Here is a 20,600-nt window from a genome sequence, read left to right on the forward strand (position 1 = left end):
TTATTACTATTCATATATAACTGTGTGAGGGGGTAATCCAGGAAGTGGAAATGGAAGTGGAACAGCATCTCCAGTGTTACCCGGAACAGCATCACATGTTCATCTCCAGCGTGATTTCGTTGGTGTGCTGACGGAGGACGCGGAGACCCCTGTGGTCATCGCGGTTACATCCTTTGGTGAGACCATTCCTTAATCCCTTGCCTATGCTATTTGCTTACCCCCTTCTCCATTTATAGAGGTCAATATCAGCCTGATTTTTCCACGTTTGCATCTGCAATCTATCATCTGACGGGTCAATTACCTTTCCCCATTTGTTGCTCCAGTCATTTGCTACCTATCAAGTGACAATTCCTCCTACATCTCACTGCCTCCTACATTTGCGCTATTGGACATTTTTTGGTCACATTTCCCTTCTTTTTTATTTTCAAGAGTACTCTTGTTTTTAATTGTCATATATTGTGTTTATTGTGTCTATTGGCATCATTGTGTTTGTTTTAATCTGTTCAGTCACCTAGCCTTCCTTGCTTAATTAATATATTTTCCTGTTTTTTATTGCTATACAGGATTGCGCCTTTTTTCTTTCTTCCATTTAATCAGGATAGGCATATCCTCATTAGGGCTGCATCCTGCTAGCTCATTTCACCTGGGTCAGTACATTTATTAGTCACCCATTTACTCACTTACATTATTTTATTCTCTCTCTCTCTCTCTCTCTCTCTCTCTCTCTCTCTCTCTCTCTCTCTCATATATATATATATATATATATATATATATATATATATATATATATATATATATATATATATATATATATATATATATATATATATATATATATATATATATATATATATAACTCTTTTATTTAGCAATCACAGTTGATCACAGTTAATTTAGTCATGTGCAATATACCAAAAGCCTTTTAAAGTCAATTCAGTTGAAGCAAGTCAGTCACTAAAGTTTTGAAAACGTTAGAAATCATCTAGTGCTGGATAGATAAAGTTGTCTTTAAATAGAAGATAAGCCAGGATTTGTCCTCCAAAAATCATTGCAGTCAAGCCAATACCTGAAAGACAGACATGGAAATCAACAATTAACTTGAAAACTACAGTTGAAACACCTTGAAAATAGCCTTGTACACCATACAGTATGTTTCTTTAATTTTAAAAGATATATTTTCCAGTTTTCAACCGTAGGCTGTTTTACATACAACTTTCTGCGGCATAAACAAACCAGAAACACAAAATGAAGCACTGCAGTGCTGAAGTACTGAACATGTACTGGTAAAAAAACAAACAAAACACTTTAAGATATTGTACTCTGCATTATATTGAAGAAGATCAGGGAACAATTATTACAATATTTGTTATAAAATATCATCACGTCCCAATTCACGCATCGCCCAGCTCTTCAGGATGAGGTGCTTAATTTGCTCGATGAAACGCATGTTGGGTTTTGCTGTTGGTTGCCAACGTTTTTTTAACACAGCTACTGTATATTTGATATTGTGCTTTTCTTATGCACTACTGTAGACTCCAGTGCCCAGCAATAGAAGAAAAAAAATTCATGCAATCTACAGCTCACACATGTTTCCCAAACGTGTTTGGCTCTCCTAAATATCCCACATTGTGTAATTGCTGATGTCCAGATCCTGGTGTGCACAAGCACCAGAGTACATTGCGTTATTGTACAGTTTCCAAATTCCTTTGAGCAGCTAAAGATTCAGTCCATATCATTCATGCAACGTCATGTGCCCAACAAATTATGTTCACTGGGACAATGGGTTCTACAACCATTGTTTGGATGGCTTTAAAATCATGTCATCGTAAAGTCAACATTCTTATGGCATATTTATATTTATTTACTAAGCTGCACAAGTAACTGAAGTGCCATGAGTGCTGTTTAAGAAATTTGCTTCTGCAACTGAAAAGATTTGACTGCACATTTTCAGGGTAGCACAACTGCTGTTAAAGGGTGGTCCCTCTTAAGGCAAAAGGGAACTAAGAACAGTGGCATGTTTAACCATTGCCCCTTGATGTAGCTACTACATAATGGGTTCTGGCGCTCCAGCGGCCCATGACATATTAGCTATGTCATATGCTAGCTGCTGTTGCTCAATCACATTCTGCCCTTTTGTGGAGTGATGAACACGACCTGGCCAGGTGAGAAACAGAAGAGGACTCCTTTCATCAGTGAATGTTGCAATCATGTGATCGCTCCCGAGGAGCGGTCATGTTATTGCGAAGTACAAGAAGGGCCATGGTACTCTGGCATGAAAGATTGAATCTTTAATTAAAAAAATACAAATGTTGGACTCCAATATTGAAACTTTTAATATTTCTATGGGAAACAAAAGCTTTGATTGTTTTTTTTTTACCATATCTAATGTATTTTGTCAGTCCTCAAAACTAAAGGTATTTTTTTTTATTTTTAATAGTAATTTTCCGTAAAACAAATACACATAGAGAAAAAAAGAAGCATATTCATGTTTAACATAATGCAGATAAGTGAAACAGTTACTTAAAGGGTGATTAAAACTTTCTAACAAAACTATTTTTCCGTGCATTTGGCTTTGCCCATTTATCATTCTGCTCTAATTGGTGGCTAACGTTCACCTTTCTGCTAATTTGTTATCCAAATTTATTTTGTTTCCAGAATTTTTTTCCCTCTTGCCATCACCTTGAGCCTCAAAAGTGTCAATATTAACCCCAGATTTATCAAGCTTCATTATTGGTTAACACAAGTGAATGAACATTAACTACCATAGACTTGAATAAGAATAAATACCTTTTCAGGTGTTACCACGTAAGAAAGCTGGATGAATATCCCCTAAGAAACATCTCTGCATCAATGTATCAAGGTACTGTAGTTTACATCTAATCATCAGCTTTAAATATGGGGAGTTTCAATAGGAAGAATAAAGAGAAGCAAATACCAATTGGATGCATCAAAGTCACATTGTGGAGCAAAGGATACGATCTATCTCTAAGGCTGCGCCTATAGTGACTTGCGACGGCGAAGCGACGTAGCTCCAAAACAAATACATGGATTCCGTCACAAGCGCTTATAGTAAGCACGACGGCGATGGAGAGACCAAAAATTTTGAAGCCGGGTAAATTTGATTTTTTAGAGACAGTCGCCACATGTGACTGTCTCTAAACCAATCAAATTGCGCGGCCCACCCCTTTTAGTGACGCCACTGGCCTTGTCGCCAGCGCTAAAAATCAAATTACAACTTTCGCCAGTGGCGACGTTGACGGGTGACGTCATCGGTTGCATCGCCGTCGCCAGCATTATAAGCGCAGCCTAAGTGAAACTGAAGGGGTAGGCTCCTCCCCCCGTTTTGTCATCAATGATTCAGCGATCACGTGATTGCTTTGATGACGTGATCACGTGATCGTGAATTCTGGAACGGGCAGTGGCACTCTGGTGCAATGACCCCTCTGCCGCTCAAAGGTTAAATAAAAGCAATTGCCACATGGCAATTTTTGTCATGTTAGAGCACACTTTTCTATTCCCTCAAAAGGTAATCTTCTTTATACCTGTTATCTGCAATAACGGATACGGATTCTGATCTGATGGCACTAGATGGCGTTATACATCATATTATCAAATTATCATCTGCAGTTTGGTAGATGTGACTTATGTTGCTCTTTCCATGACATTTTACGCAGAATCACTGTTATACAATAGATGGTATGGAATGCTTTTATGGAATGGTTTAAAGAAGGCTTTATATACAAAGTATCTTTTTTTTGGTCATTACATTATATTAGACCTCTTTGAATGGAGGGTGACCAGCATATATACAGTAGGCTACACATCAGGATGCTGCAGAAAACAAATAGGGGATCTGCTTTAGTGTGCGTTACTAAGGAAAAAGTGTACATAAACAATGCAAAGAAAATAAATCGCAAATATTGCAGACATAATAACATCATCAAAACATAAAGGCACAGAATTATATTTGAAAATCAGGAGCCTACACCTATTATTTATCATGCAGAGCTACAAAATGTAAGTTTAGAGATATAGCAAAACTTACAATACTTGTCCCACTTTTGAAGATTGGGACAACTCTGGCAGTTTTCCAGGTCTTAGGAATATGGCCTGCAGACAGGATCGAGTTGACTATGGACGCAATTGGTTTGGCAATGGCTGGGGCACCAAGTCGTAGGAACCTAGATTGTAGTAAGTCAGGTCCGCATTGGCTGCTTAGTTTTAGTTTGAGGAGCGCTTGTGTAATCTCCTCTTCGGTTACTGGGCCAAATTGAAAATTGTGGGCAGTGTTGGGAGGGGGTGGGGCTATGTGGGTACTCCCAGGATGATATTCAGGTTTGTGGTTTGGGCTGCGTTTCGCTAATAAGTGAGTGGCACACCCCACAAAGTAATCATTGAGTGCATTTGCAATGTCAGTGGGGTTTGTCAGAGTAATATCCCCCTTAGTGATATTACTTGGTTGTTGATGGTTAGGAGGCTGGAATATATTGTTGATAACTATCCAGAAGTTAGCTGGGTTTGAGGTATTTTGGTGGAGATTGTCAGAGTAATATTGTGCTTTTGCGTGCCTTGTTTGCCTTGTACACATGTTCCGCAGGCATCTGCAGTGATTGAGATCCTTGGTAGTGCCAGTTACTTTGTAGCTTTTCCACAAGGTATCCCTGAGCTGATAGAGTGCAATAAGGTCAGTTGTAACCCATGGAAGGTGGGCCCCCCGTACCCTTATTTTGCGTAGTGGAGCATGGGTATCGCAGAGTTTTAAGAACTCGGATTGGAAATAGTCGAGCGCAGAATCAGGGTCGGGAATTAAATCGATTCTGTGCCATGGGCAGTTGGTAAGGTCATCCAGAAACTGTTGTGGGTTAAAGTTTTTAAATGTTCTAGTGAGGAGAACTTTAGGGCTTGAATGGGGCGGTTTAATTTTCCTTACACAGTACACTATTGCATGGTCACTGAAAATATCAGGAAGGATGCCAGAGGACTGGATTCTGCTGGGGTTTGAGGAGAGAATCCAGTCTAGCAAGGAATGGTTATGCGATTTCAGGTTTGTCCATGTGGGTTGGGAAATGAGTTGTGATAGGTTAAGTGACTTGAGTTGTATCTGGATTTTGTGGTTTTCAGGGTCAAGCCAATTGAAGTTGAAATCCCCAAGATAACAGTCCCGATTTTTTTTTTTACTTAAAGTTTTTATTGAGTTTTCAAAAGAATTGACAAACAACAAATTCCTCGCATCGTATTAGCTCTAACACAAGTTTAACATTAGACTGACAGGTAGACAACCCAATTAAAAGATAACATATAACACTTAACACCAGGTGGGGAGGGTGGGGGACTAGAGGTCTTGTCTATGGCTCAACTCTGTTCCTCGATATTTAATAAATCTATCCATCCTTGTCGTGGAGTCACGTCTGGAGTGTGACCAGGCCCTCACCTTCATCTGCCCTTATCCCTAGCCTGCTTCTCCTCATCTCTGAGCCCCTCCTCCAATCAGAGGAGAATGTATTTAACACTATTAAAGCCATGCTGTGGCATTGCTCACTCCTGCGATATCTGTCTGGGCTAACTCCGGTAGCCAGATCTTTTTGGAATTTCGAGCCAGTATCATTAACCAAACTCGTTAATTTTTCCATCTGGCATACAAACAAAATTCTGTTCCTAATTTGATCAATGGATGGAATTTTCTTTTGTTTCCGCAATGCAACTCGTTGCTGTTGCGAAATGTGCAACCAATTTATTTTTCCACTCTGGCTAGTTCCTGTGCTTGTTTATTTAACAGGAAAAGCCAGGGGTTCATAGGAATCTTGAGGGCCAAAATCTTCTGTAGCCAATCCCGAATTTGCTCCTAAATTGGGGCTATCCAAGGGCAGGACCATAGCATGTGAAACAGGTCTGCTGGCTCTCCACATTGTTTGGGACACAAGGGGGAGTAACCCTGGATGAATTTTGACAGTTTTAGTGGGGTGAGATACCACTTCATTAGTACTTTATAAGCTTTCTCCTTTAACGTCGTACAGATAGAGCTCATGGTCACTGCACATTCCTCATCTTCTAGAGTGAAACCCAGGTCCTCTTCCCACTGGAGCATGTAATTCAACTTGGGGTAATCTGCACTAGAACTGATCACTTCTCTATACAGTACATTTGAGAGGTTAGTCCCCGTGAATCATTCCCTAACACACAGCGTTTCAAAATTCGTCAGTGAGGGACGTGAAGTGTGTTTGATTTAAAATGCCCGAATCTGGAGGTATCTAAAAATGTCAGTGTTAGTGATGTCCTTTTCTGACTTAATTTGCTCGAATGTCTTTATATTGTTTCTACCCTCCAGATTCTTAAGTCTCCCTTTTTGTTGCCAGCTTCTAAAGTTCTTGCTATCGGACCCAGATCAAAGTCAGCGTTGTCAAACATACGGGTCATAAGCGAATGTTTAGAAGTTAATGAGCATCTAAATTTGGTGGCCTCCCAAACTATAAGGGAGTTTGTCATTGAGGGGTAACGGATCTCTGATTGATTTAAGCATCTTTTTGGGGTTCCAGAATAAATTATGCAGCAACAGGGGTGCACACATTTTACTCTCCAGCGCCACTCATCTCCGTAAGCCGTGCTCCACGTGCCACTGTACAATTTGGCATAATTGGGCCACTTTATAATATGACAAAAAGCAAGGTACCGCCAGCCCCCCCAACCAATGTTAGTCTTTTAAGTGTTTTTGCCCTAATTCATGGTCTCTTGTGTCTCCAGATGAATGTTGAAATCAAAGATTGCATGGAGAGAATGTCTTTTATGACCACTGGTATTGGAAGAGTTTGAAACAGATATAATACACGGGGCAGAAGGTTCCCGATTCAAGAAATATTGTATGTGGACCATAATCCAATGTCTATTCTGAGGGTTTGTAAGATATTAAGATAGTTGGCCTTATAAAGAGATTTATAATTTGTTGTGATATTTACACCAAGGTATTTTATTGCGTTCGGTTGCCAATCGAAATTAAAATGTAATGCTAATAATGTCCCTGCTTCTTTAGAGAGGTTTAAATTTAGGGCTTCATATTTAGATTGGTTGATTTTGAAATCAGATATTTTATTGAACTTCCCTAGGAGATGGAATAGATTGGGCTGGGAGGTGAGAGGTTTAGAAAACGTTAAGATTACATCGTCCGCATATAGAGCTACTGTGTGGGCCTGTGAATGAACTTGAAATCAAAATATATCTGGGTTGCTCCTTTTTTAGCAGCTAATGATTCCATGCTTAGGGCGAAGAGCAGAGGTGAGAGTGGGCATCCCTGTCTTGTACCACTCTTAATTTTAAATAGTTCTGAGGGAAAAAAACCTTAAATGTTACTCTAGCTGCTGGGCTGGAATATAGAGCTTTAATTGCCCTTAAAATTGTTCCCCCAAAACGAAACGCTCCAAGCATGTCATCCAGATATGGCCAGTTTATCTAGTCAAAGGCCTTTTCTGCGTCTAGACTTAGAACCAGACCCGGGATCTTTTTCTTGTTGGCAAAGTCAAATAAGTCTATAATACGTCTAGTATTCTTGGCCGCTTCTCTATCTTTAATGAATCCCACTTGATCGGGTGAATCACAGGTAGGGCATGACTCAATCTATTGGCCAGCATTTTTGAGTATATTTTAATATCTGAATTTATCAACGATATTAGCCGGTAGCTTTTACAATTCGTTGGGTCTTTGCCTTGCTTATAAATTAACGAGATGGATGCCTGGAGCATCCTGGGTCAGACCTGGTGCCCTCTTCCTGGTTGTATTTAAGGGGATTGCCACCCAAATTTAGTCAGTGCCTCTCCCCACTTGAGAGAGGCAGGTCACACACAGGTTGTCTGAATACTGGCCTTTCCTGTTCCTCTTCCCCTAGGGCGAGAGTGAGTGTGTACCTTTCCCCTGATCCTGATAGAGGATCAAGGAAGAGCAAGGACTGCTGCGGGGGCCCTTGACCCATAGTGCAGGTCCAGGGACCACCCTACAGCTGGATATCAAACCAGATTCTGCATGGGGCAGAAGCCTGCCATGACTGCCTTGAGCCGAACAGAATAAACCATTCCAGTTATTATACCTCCTGCCTGGTGTGTGATCTTTCTGGGGAAGGAGGGGGGATTGTGTTCTACCATTGGAGATACATCTGGGAGCCTGTGGTAGATGGAGGCGCTGTACCACTAGAGATCTATGATGGGTATGTACCCCAGAAGCCTGTCATGTGTCCCCACAAACATCGGTGGACAACTCAGCCCTCCTGCTTTCCAACAGGTAGCATGCACCACACACGCTGTAATGGCAGAATCTCCCATCTAGTGGGGGAAACATAATTACATCTGCATTTTGACCCATTCAAATGTACATTAGGTGGTATTCCTGGTAATCTGACAAACCTCTTCTTTCACTCTGAAATAGTGAAAGCGCAGTATCACCTTGTGGGGGGTTATCTGCTTGGGGCCTAGCATGCAGTGCTTTATGGCACCTGTCCATCATTAGTTCAGCCTCTGTTTTTCCCGGTAAAATTGAGGTCAGCCATGTTGATATCAGCTCCTCTATGTCCGTGACAGTCTCTATGATTCCCCGAATTCTGATGTTATTCCTGCGGTCCCTGTTTTTCAAATCCTCCTGTCTCTCTGCAACCTCCTCCATCCTCGCTCTCAGGTAAGCGGTTTCCTTTACATTTTCTTTTAGCGCTATTACAGTGCAGTCCATCTTTTTTTCAAGATCTTCTGTTCGATCTCCTATTTTGTTAATGTCCTTTCTCAGAGCCCTAATTTCTCACTGGGAAAAAGATTTTAAGTCATTGAAAAGTTTTGTGATATCTTTTTTGATCACCCAGTTGTTGCTCTGGGCTCTCACTTCTTTCCCTGACCAACTCTCTCTCGGATTCAGATCCGTAGTTAGAGGCAAGCGCTGTTTTACTCCCTTCATGCGCCATTTCTGCACTTTGAAAATATGTCTTCAAATCTAGTTTTTGCTTTCTCTTCTGAGAGCGGGTTGTCATCCTAAGAATATCAGGCTGCGGGATTGTGCTTTGATCGCTGGATTAGTGGCTGTACTGTATGTGTTATTTTATTTATTTTTTGCGCCCAGCATTAGCTGAGCTTATCAGTTAAGCCGCCATTCCTGATTTAGTCACGCATGCGCCTCAATACTCCTGATTTTTAATGCATTATTTTGTGCGATTATTTCTTTTATGGCGGGTAATAAGGTCTTCTACTTCTATAGGACCGAAATGGCAATATTTTGTACTATAAATCGTCCTCTGAACTGTATACAAGTGTGCATATTTCAAACTATCAACAACAGTGATATACATATTTTATATCTATTTGTACATGTTTGTCCTTATTTGTATATAACTATTAGGGAAAAAGAGCAAACAGCGCACAACTCATAGTGTAGTAAATTCAATTATATTGAAAACGAAGTGAAGGTGATAATCGCACGTACATTAATATAGACAAAATCGGCACTACATGTATTTAGGCACATGTTACCAAACCGCATTCAGCAGCCAGCATGTCCCCTCATCCGACGACCTCAAGAGGTTAACTCGGCAGCAGCAGATAGAATCCAACGATGGCAGACCCCCTCTAGGTAAAATACACTTTTAACCTTGGCGTTGGAATACAAAAGTGTCCCACTGTCTTTTCCAAGCGCCCACACTTGCAGAAAAACGGGCGGGTGAGAGATCAGCTCCTGCACAGCAACAGATCAGATCTGGGCTGAGTTCAAACCCAGGCAAAACGCGTAGAATGGGAGGATCTCTGTCACGCTAGGGCATGCAGGAGACCAGCACCGATCAGCTCTCACACCGCGAGAACCAGAGCAAGCATGACGTCACAGCCCCGACGGATGTGACGGAGCACAGTCCACGCCGAGCTCCTACCGACAACAGGCATCAGACTGGGAGGAGGCGGGGAGAGACATCGCAGTGCAGTGATCCTGCTTACACATTTGAGTGTTACATGCCTTGTTTTAAGTGCACTATTGTAAGTGCGTTTTTTTATATTTTACACATAAAATACTTTTCTGATATAACTGATCTGTGCTATGTAGTCTCTCTTTATCCTCCTATATTGTAAAAATTCCTTGACTACTTCAGATCCTCAGTGAATGTACAGCTGCAGCTACACTTTAAAAACCTGCCCATTTGCATCTAGTATCCTGTGAGTAGGCTGTGTATAGAGCCAAGTCTTCAGCATTTTTTCCACCATTGAAATACATCTGCACTTAAATTGTCCATTTTGCTGTCTTTTCTCCCCACATGCTCCCCCTGAATTGTATGAAAATGTACTCAAACTTTGGAACCAATGCAGACTGTTCACACCAGAGGGTTGAGCTGGGAGTATAGACCTTCAGATTGTATTGTAACATAGCCTCTCGGCAGTTACTTCTTTTTCTGGGCTTTTCCTCGGTCATTCCTGTTAGAACAGGCAGTGGAAAAGTTAATTCCTTCAAGAGGTCTGTATGTGTATTTCAGCCTTGAATGTGTAGCAATATTCGAGGCCGGGCCTTGCAACTCTGAGGTTGTCAATCAAAGGGGTGGATATTGGTAGGAATGCCCCCTGCTGTGTGTGGGCCAATCTGTATCTGGCTTTGGCTTGTAATGAGTCAAAGTTAGAGACACTCCCCTGAGATGTTCAAATTGGGACATGCCTCCTAAAATAAGTAGTCAGTTATTCAGTTAGTGAGTCAGTGTTGAGTGAGCTGAGATAGAGGAGACGACACAAGAAGAAAGCTATCTCTTCCCTTCCCCCCATGCTGAGGGGAAGGGGGGGGGGGGGCAGAAGATCATGCTACTAGTCAGGCTCTGAACAAGGTAGACAAAGGACTGGTCAGGCAAAACTGCTGTGATATGCTGTACATGTATCTGCAATAAAGCTGCCAAGAAAAAGACATTGCTGTGTGGCTTTCTGGTCTCTGCATGAGGAGTGTCAGTGAGGGTCTATCCCCTGAAGACCCCAGAGGATCCCCACTGGATAGAGGCACTGCACCATCTGGAGAAACAAGGTAATCTGTCCCCTGTCCTGGCTCTCCTCACCACCGCGGAGCCCTCAGCCCTCCTGTTACCAGCAGATTGCAGCACCATTACACCTGAAGTAACCAGAGGAGAGTAGCCCCCCACCCCCCATCTCACTGAGGGGGGGATGGGATAAAAGGGTTACATTATTGTATTTTGTATTATCTTTTTATATTTCACAATTCACATATTTGCACTATCAATATATTCTGAATTGCTATAATAATTTATTCACTTTATTATCAGTGAACACTTAATATTGTTTGCGCCTTTTTGTCACTTTCACATATCAATACCATGTGCATTTTTTAATTCCTCAATATGAATTCATGAATAAATTATGAATATAGAAGTGATTACTTGATTTGGTTCACTGTTAATCTATTCAAGCTATGCAAGGGCATAGACTAGTAATTATTAAAGCAAAAAAGGAAACTGTTGCCATTTATATAAACACTAAATAAATTATACAATATAATTTGCATTCAATTTCAAATTTGCATTCAGGACATTAAAGCAGCAATTAATGCTGCTCAATTCTATAAATACTGTAAATATAGCCAATCAATAGGCGGCCACACCATGATAGGTAGCTAATAAAAATATCTGTTTTCATTTTAGATTTTCTGTTTTTATCTACGGTCATCGAAAAACAACTGTATCTTGAAAACTGGATGATGGAGGCTGGGGGTGTTTCTTAGGGCTGTGAGCAGCGTTATTCAGCTGCAAAGAAATACTGCAAAAAATGTATATGTAATTCTGAGAGGATTGTTGTTTTTAATCTTTACGATCTCAGAAGATCCTTGGTACCCAAGTGCCATGGACCTTCCAGCACTGCGAAGAGAAATTACGTTTGCAACCACACCCCTGACTTCAGGAGCTGAAAAGAAAGCTTTTCTCTTCCCTTCTGTTCCCGTAGAAACGGCCAAAACAGTAATGCTATCCATTGAATGGCATGACCATCAGTTAACCATTTGAGTGCCAGAATGTGCGTAGTTCAGAGTGCTCCTTTGGCTCTCTGAGGACCACAGAAGAAGAAGTCTACCAAAAAGGCTCAAATTCTTGTAACATCATGCTAACCACAGAGAACAAGCTCTTGTGCTGTTTCTGAAATGGATCATGGGTAGATTCATGGTTATCCCACTGCAGAAATTTAGGATTCTTTCAGCAATAAATTTGTCCAGCATTGGTAAAATTATTGGTATTTAATTAACATAGCTTTAAGCAAATCGAATCAAAAAGGAAACTACAGTTTCAATGGGAGCTCCCCCCCCCCACCCAGTGTCGGCGGTCTTGTGAGCCCCTCATTTCACATGTCCTTGTCAGGCCCCTCCTCTATTTCCCTTCCCTCTCCCCATGTATTTTTCTTCTCCCCTGTCTCACTCTTAACCCCCACTTTCCCTCACTCTCTCCCCCTCACTTCTATCTCTCTTCCTCACTCCTTCTCTTACACCCCTTATCTCCTCTCACTCCCCCTCCATTAATTACCCCTTCTAACTCAATCCTGCTCCCTCAATCCCCCCTCCTCACACTCATTCCTCCCCTGCCCCCTGGTCTCACACACACACACACACACACACACACACACACACACACACACACACACACACACACACACACACACACACACACACACACACACACACACACACACACACACACAATCTTCCCAACAATAATTAACCCCACACAAAATACATCCAAAACACACCCCAATACATATAATACAGCCCCCAAATACAGTACATACAAAACATCTCCCTGCAAATACATACAAAAAAATCAACTCCCCAAATACATACAAGCCCACGCCCCAAATACATACAACCCCAATACATACAAAGAAGCCCACCCTGCTCTAAAAGCATACAAAAAAACACTCTGCCGTAAATACAAAACAATCGCCATCAAATACATACAAACCAACCAAATTCATACAAAAAACTCCACCCCAAACACAAACAAAACCTCCTGCCTCCACCCAACAACTACATACAAAAACCCCAACCTCACCCCCCAAATACATACAAAGAAAAGCCCCCAAAAAACATAAAAATCCCCCATTCCCACCCCCCAAATACATACACAAAAAAAACCCTCGACCCAAATACATAAAAAAACAAACTTACTTTGGGAATGGTCCCAGGCCTCTGGGGCCCTGGCTCTCCTGCCAGGATTCCTTCTATCCCACGCTGTGCGGGCCTCCCTCAGTCTCCCACGCCGTGCCTCTCTCTCATGCCGGTATGTGCCAAAAGCTGGGCCAAGGTTCCAAGCATCATCGGCGTCAGAGAGGCCCAGCGTGCACCGACATCAAAAGAAGCCCGGCAAGGTAGAGTGAGGGGCCTGGGTGGAACCAGAGGACCGGCAGCAGGACAAAAAAGTTGGGCCCGACCCCTGGCTGGGCCCAACTTCCAGCGCTGGCTGGGCTTCCCACAGCCACCAGGCCTGGGACCACTGTCCCAGCTCTTTCCCGCTGTCGGCGCCCCGAAAGCTATTTTAAAGTAAATGACCAATAGCGGTCAGTAATGACTATTACTCTTTAATTTAGAAACACATCAAGCTCATTTAAAAGTTTATTACCAGAATATAAATATTTTCAATAGATATCTAAATGCAATCTGGGGTGATTTTTTGGGGCCTATTCTAGTAGCTGCGAGAAGTGCATATCCATTTGGAAAAGAGCCTTTTTTTGCTCAAATATGCAAGTCACCATATTCTAAAAGCCCTTTTCGCTTGCCCAAATCATGCCAGAGGGTTTTTTTTTACATGCAATTTTATTCTGGGTCTACACATTTGTGTAATGATATAGGCAAAATGCCAGCTCTAGTCCTCAAGAACTACAGTACCAAAAGTCAGGCTTTCAGGATAACCCTGCTGCGGCACAGGTGGGTTAGTCACTTGTCCTGGTCTCTCCTGGCAGAGACGCAAAGAGGTTATGATATCCCAAGAAAAACAATATTTATTGATTTATTTACATCGCAAACTTCCATTTTATGCATTTTTACTGCATGAAGTCATGGATTTCATAGCTTTGAACTGCTACATCCCTATTTTCCATGTCATTTTCCTCCACTTTCTGTTCCCTCTTTGAGCGTCACCCAATATGAACTTTTAAATGAGTTCTCTTGTAATACAGATTTTCCAAATTGTACAGATCTCATTTAAAGAACTGGGTCAAAATAAAGTATATATTTTACCTAGAGAAATCCACCAGTGTCCAGTGAGAGGAAATTCCATTGTAACTACAATAGAAAAACAAAATTAGATGTACAAAATTACACTTCTTATTTTTAGATCGGTTTTTCAGATTTTACTAGAAATTATGAAGATTTTAAAAAGAATAACCTAACGTTAATACAGTGTCACTCCTTGAAACAACATACAGTATAGTTATATTTTCCGGCTGTTGGTGCTAATGATATGCAGAATAGGTGTTCCCCCGCATATTCACTTAAGGCTGCTCAGGTTAAAGCAGAGACTTAACCTGAGGGGAGAAGGGGGAGAAGGGGGAGAAGGGGGAGAAGACATTTATACAACACGTGGATAACTACCTGTAAAGAAAAAGGAACACATGAGATACATGGAAATATGCCCATTTGGCTATGCAAAGTATATTCAAATGATTGAAATTAGCCTATTTCCCAGGCACATTATCTCAGATGTGATTCTTTTTGTTCACAGGTTTATCTCCACATAGTGTATAAAGGTGTATTAGGGGAGTTACAGTATAACAATAGTAATTTAAGACTAGTAAAATGCAGAGACACTATAGGAGAATGGGACCACTGAGAGTACAATATCTGCCTGATCTGCGAGCGAAATAATATTAAATGTACAACACTATTGTTTTTATTCTTTATTTTTCTGCATTTTCTTCCCATTTTTTGTGGGGAAGTCTCCTTTAATTTATTAATTCCCTTATTCTATCAACAAGTACCTAGAGCGCTGGTATGCACTTTGAAAAATAATTTTAAAGGTTCCAATGGGAGGATCGACAGTGCTTAAACAGCTCAGGACTGGTGTACAATTCCAAATTGTTAATTAATGAACTTTCCTTCAAGGATATTATACTGGTTTATTTGATCGCTCCTTTAGGTAGTACTGCTTGCACAGCACCAGAATGCACACTGTCACCAACCATTCCTACTACCCCTTTTCTCTCTTTTATGCATAACTATAAGGAGACCTACAGTACTGTATGTATGAAGCGTTAAAACTGGTGATTAACCCTTCCACTGCCAGAGAGGGGAGTGCACAATGCATTATGAGTCATTTTGAAAGAGTGTCTCTTACCTTCAGTGTTTCTGGTATTTTGCACCAGTTTTACTTTCATTGATTTAGGGTGAGATTATACTGAACCAATCAAGTAATTGAATATTGACAGAATATTATACCTGAGTGTATCCATTCTTCTATGCTTTACCCTCATTTATCTCAAACCTATCTGCAGAAGAGTTTTGCATTAAATATATAAAACTTGACATCCAGTATCTGACTTTATACTGCATGCCCAATTTAAAAATCGGTAAATGAAAATAAAATATATAAAACTTGACATCCAGTATCTGACTTTATACTGCATGCCCAATTTAACAAGCCCTATTAAATGAAAATAAAATGAAAATAAAATAAAAAAGGCAGAATAAGATATGACTTACCCATCGAAGTGATGATCACGTGAATCACGGTAACAGTGCAAGCATAGTCCCATATCCATTCCTCCACAACCAAAACAAAGAGCAGACCACAAACCATAAATGTTGTCTCAAGAGAAATCAAATTAACTACAAATAAAAAAGAGAATACTGTGTTAATGACGGTTTACAAAAGATACTGTTCGACCTCCCACCATGGCCCATATTTATTAAGTGGTGCTACTCTATAAGAGACCATCCGACTCCAGAAGACACATTGCAATCATTCAAGTTAATGGGATGCAAGGTGACCTCTTGTGACAGAAGGTATTGCAGTGCACCACTTAGTAAATATGTCCCCATACTGTATGTCTTATGCATAGATTCATCTAACTCTTCATTAAGCACCAATCCTATTTACTTGTTCCAAAATAGTTTTATGTTTTTCACCCTCTTCCTTTCACATAATGAAAATATTTTACATGGCCTATTAAAAACCTCACTATATAGAGACTTTTCTTCATTCCATATCACTGCAACATTATAATCCCTTTAAAAGGGTAAAAGTGCATGCTGACACTAGTAGAAATTCGATCTGGCACATTCTGTGAGCTTCTTACTATTGGCCATGTAAAATAGGGGATGCCAACAAGTCAACTCTGCTGTTTTAGTTTGAAGAATGGTACTAAGACTAGGCAAATATCATATGAGTGGACATTAAGGTGTGTGAAGGCCTAGCCCTGTTTAGTAAATAAGGGCTACACATTTAGGAGCATCTAGCCCATGTTTGAAGGCTGACATTTCTAATGTAAGTCTAGTGGAAAGAAATTCCATGTAAACGTGCATAAACTTTTCTGAATGTGTTACCTGCATTAAAGGTACAATCCTTGGAGAGTGACACAAAGCTAAGTACTTTTATGTAGCCCTGTGTGGTTTGGGCTATAGGTCTGCCTTCCTCCTGGCAGTAATCCCTGTGTAAGGGCAGGAGCCAGGAGCAATCATAGGTTTTCCCCACTTCAGGCAGTGCAGTGAGTCAGTGAAGGCAGTGTCATCAGGCTCTGTGTCCAATCAGAAGACACAGGGGTGGTGCCTGCTGGAGCTACTTAGTGTACTGCCACTTCCTATTTAGTGAGTCTGTCCCAGAGTGAGAGGGACAAGGTGACTCAGTCCAAGCTGCCAGGAGTGGCAGGCTTAAGGACTCCCTACGGGGAGTGAGAGGGTGCACCCCATACCTCCTATCCTGCATAGAGGATAGGGGAAGAGCAAGACCCACTCTTGGTGCCCTAGGCCGTGAGTGAGGTCAGGGACATCCTGGAGGGAGGGAGCTTGTTGTGTGATCTGGCTGCTGAATTGAAGAAGAGACCAATAAAGAGACTGCATTTTTACTTATACTTCTGCCTGAGAGTGCAGTGTATCGGGAGGAGGGGAGGGAATATTCTCTTGTAGATACTTCACCCACTACAGCTGGGGGCTGCAGGAGATGGAGGCGCTGCACCAGTAAGTGAGACGGAGGCACAACCCCAGAAGCCTGTCCTGTTCTCCCCCATGTCATCGCGGGAGACTCAGGGCCCCCTGTTGCCAGCAGGTATGTACTGTACCACACAAAGACATGTAGCCAGAGCAGTAGATTCCCAAGGAGACCCTATCGGAGATTGGGGAGGGGGGGGGGGGGGAATAAGGGTTACATTTTAAAAAAATTGTCCTCTTTATTTTCCCATTTCGTTGCAAAATCCAAACAGAAAATATAACTAAATGAAACCTAAAAAAACAGTAGCATTTATCTCCACTTTGTAAACATATACATCGTATGTTTATCTGTATATACATTATGTGTACAACAATTGTACGTTTAGGAACATACAATATCAGTTTCTATACGAGATCTATTGAATGTTTATTTATGTTACAGTCATCATTTTGGAGCTGGACGTCTTTCAAAAAGTAATTAGGGAGTTTTACTGGCATTTACTGTATTTCAATTTTTTCTAACACGCTACTCACCAAGAAACTCAGTATTTGAGCACATGTAGGAACTTAGGGAGGACACCCATCCCAGACATACAACTGGGACCTACCGCAAATGACGAGAAAGACCAACAAAAAGCGACAAGTATGAATGGGAGTAGGAAAGCTGTCTGCCAGTGTATTAGGGTCTGCATGCAATGTTTTGTTTAAAAAATAAGGTTTTTAATTTCTTTCTGAATGGAAGCTTGGAGTTAGTCTTAGGGTGGTTCTTGAAAAAGCTCTCCCACTAGCTTTATTGACCTTAAACTGAGGCTCAATCAATTGAGGGGAAATGGCAGATATGAGAGCCTGATTGGGGGTGTTACTGATCAGGCAGTTCTGAAGGTAGGATCATGTGTTGATAAATGATGTTGATGTGATTATAGACAACACATTAGTTATGATGTTAGATGATGATAACCTTGGTGATGAATCCTGAAAGAGTATACTACAGCATGGGTGTGCAAACTTTTCCCTGTGTGCACCGCTGCCGGCTCTCCTTGGCGCCTCGTGCCCCCCCTCCCTGACCGACCCCAGCATAAAATTACGCACAAGGTCATGTGATGTCACGTCACTAGCTTCATAGACCAGATGGGTCTCTCTATCGGTCTTGGAATAAATTAACATGACTCTTCAGATAGCATGATAGAATGTTTCAATAAATCTTCAGTCAGCTCAGAGGTAAGACAGAACGAAAAATACTCCACTGTTTGAAACATAATGGTCTGAACAAATAAAGATCACTGCAGAAAGATTGGCACATTCACTACAGAACAAAAAACAAACGCAAAGGGAACCCAGAGCTACATCCAATATGACAAAAATACACAGTGAAATACCTATATATCTATATCTCTGATTAAAATTCTTATTTACCTGTATAATTACAGGAAGAATGATCTGCATTGGTTCTCAGATGTTTTGGAGGTTAGTGGCCCCTCCTCCCCAGGTTTTAAGCTTGCCCCTCCCCACTTTCCATATGTACAGGTCTTTTCATGCAGCTGGATGTGACAGATCCAATGCAGATCATTCTTAATGTAATTATACTGTACAGGTGAATAAGAATTTTTAATCATTTAATGTTAGGACCTGCGATATCTGGTCATGCCTTGAAGTGGCTCGCAGGCTTATAATGCTTTAGCCAAAGGGTTAAACTAAATGACCCTTTATTCAAGAGATATATATACATATAGGTATTTCACTGTGTATTTTTGTCATATTGGATGTAGCTCTGGGCTCCCTTTGTGTTTTGTTTTTTTGTAGTATACAGTGTCACCCCCAATAGCACTATTTTTTACATATATATATATATATATATATATATATATATATATATGTGTGTGTGTGTAATTTTTGAGGTTTATATGAGCTTACTGGGTTTCTGTGTGTTTATTAACATTCTCTATAGTATGTAAATGGAACAGGAAGGTGAGTAATTGTAGGGTTAGAAAAATCTGTATATAATTACATATTTACATAGTAACTATACTAAATCACATGTGATTGTTCTTTTTTGTTTGCATTAGAATATCTCTAGGAAAAAGGAGCTGAAATGCCAATGACTTCTTATAATGTACGGTAATAGAATAATAATTATGGAAGTATTTGTTTAGTGGAATTTACGACATATGACTAAGCAGATGTTACATATAGAGATGTCCAAACTGCATTAGCAAAACAGTTAAAAACATTTTTTTTTACAAATTGATTCAAAGGGCTAATAATGTTGCCAAATTAGCAAGCTTTCAGCAAAATATCACCAGATAGTGGCAAACATGGTGTGTGTTCCCTATTTATAGTCTCAGCAATACGCAAATCTAGCAATTTGAGAAAGATTCCCAAAATTTGCATATTACGTAAAATTGCAATGCACATTGACTTAATATTTGGACAATTGCCTGAGAACTGTGACTAAGCCACTGCTTTTTTTCTGTGACACAAGGCCAAAGTTCGTGACTCAATATATACAGTAGCTTTCCCACATCCCTACTTGTATAGTAATATTTGAGAGGGATAAAGACAGGTACCATTTGAACCCAATCTTTCTTTCTTTTCTGAAATAAATAATGATGTACAGTAACATGCTACATCATTGTTAAATGATTCTTCATAACATTATTATCTTTTAAGTTTATCCAAACAGTACTGTACTTGCACAATCTATCCTTTTATTGACATACTGTAGGGACTCTAGCAGATTCTAAATGAATACATCAATTCATATTACTAAAAGCTCCGTTTGACCAAAATAGAAATAAGATGCCACAATAACTTATTTCGTTTCTATGTTTGTCAAATACAGTTATGATATTCATGTAAAGTACTGCAATGGTGTCAGCATGTCACTCTGCTGGAGGCATCTTATTCTGCATACAACAACTGCTTTAGGTAGATATATAGTAGATCCTCTTTAAGCACACTAATTAAAATACTGACACGTTTATGATCTTCCATTTCACTTGAGCCTGGAATTTACAGTACTGTTGGCCAGGGGTGCGCAAACATTCCCCCGTGCGCACCCCTGCCTGCTCTCCTCAGTGCCTCGAGCCACCCCCCCCCCCCACTCGACCCCCCAGCCCCCGCTCGACCCCGGCATCAAATGACGTGTGGGGTCATGTGACGTCATGTCATGGCATTTGACGCCAGGTTACCAGGACGATGAGTCGTTGGAAGGGATGGTAAGTGTATTATAGAGGCCTCGCACAGTCCCCCAGCATTTAATTTAAATGCCTGGGTGTAGAGCGTGGGACCTCTATAACTGCCACGCCCCCCGAGAAAATCTAGTGCCCCCTGGGGGGCGCGCCTCCCATTTTGTGCACCGCTGCTATAGGCAATCAGACGGCTCAATTCATCATTGCGATGGCATCCACAATAGAAATATATATCCACAAATTGATGTCTTACAGAAGTATAATAGTAAATGGGGTTTGATACAGTATGCTGAA

At 40.9% G+C, this 20,600-nt stretch overlaps 1 protein-coding gene across 7 annotated transcripts in view; it reads right to left on the reverse strand.

Annotated features, from left to right (window-relative positions):
- Positions 1-843: 843 nt before the first annotated feature.
- The window catches only part of TMEM244 (transmembrane protein 244), a 29,467-nt gene continuing 9,710 nt past the window's right edge, over positions 844-20,600 (reverse strand). For 3 of the 7 annotated variants that reach the window (XM_075597293.1, XM_075597298.1, XM_075597300.1), the window contains exons 4-6: positions 15,676-15,801; positions 14,215-14,259; positions 3,235-3,871 (exon numbers count right to left, since the gene is read on the reverse strand). In XM_075597293.1, the coding sequence (XP_075453408.1) occupies positions 3,768-3,871; positions 14,215-14,259; positions 15,676-15,801 (275 nt within the window). In that variant the 3' untranslated portion in view covers positions 3,235-3,767. Of the gene's footprint in view, positions 1,067-3,234; positions 3,872-14,214; positions 14,260-15,675; positions 15,802-20,600 lie in introns of those variants that run through there. The other 4 variants (XM_075597295.1, XM_075597296.1, XM_075597299.1 and 1 more) reach the window with 3 other exon arrangements.

The sequence above is a fragment of the Ascaphus truei genome, chromosome 4 (genome assembly GCF_040206685.1).
Source record: "Ascaphus truei isolate aAscTru1 chromosome 4, aAscTru1.hap1, whole genome shotgun sequence".
Classification (NCBI taxonomy): domain Eukaryota; kingdom Metazoa; phylum Chordata; class Amphibia; order Anura; family Ascaphidae; genus Ascaphus; species Ascaphus truei.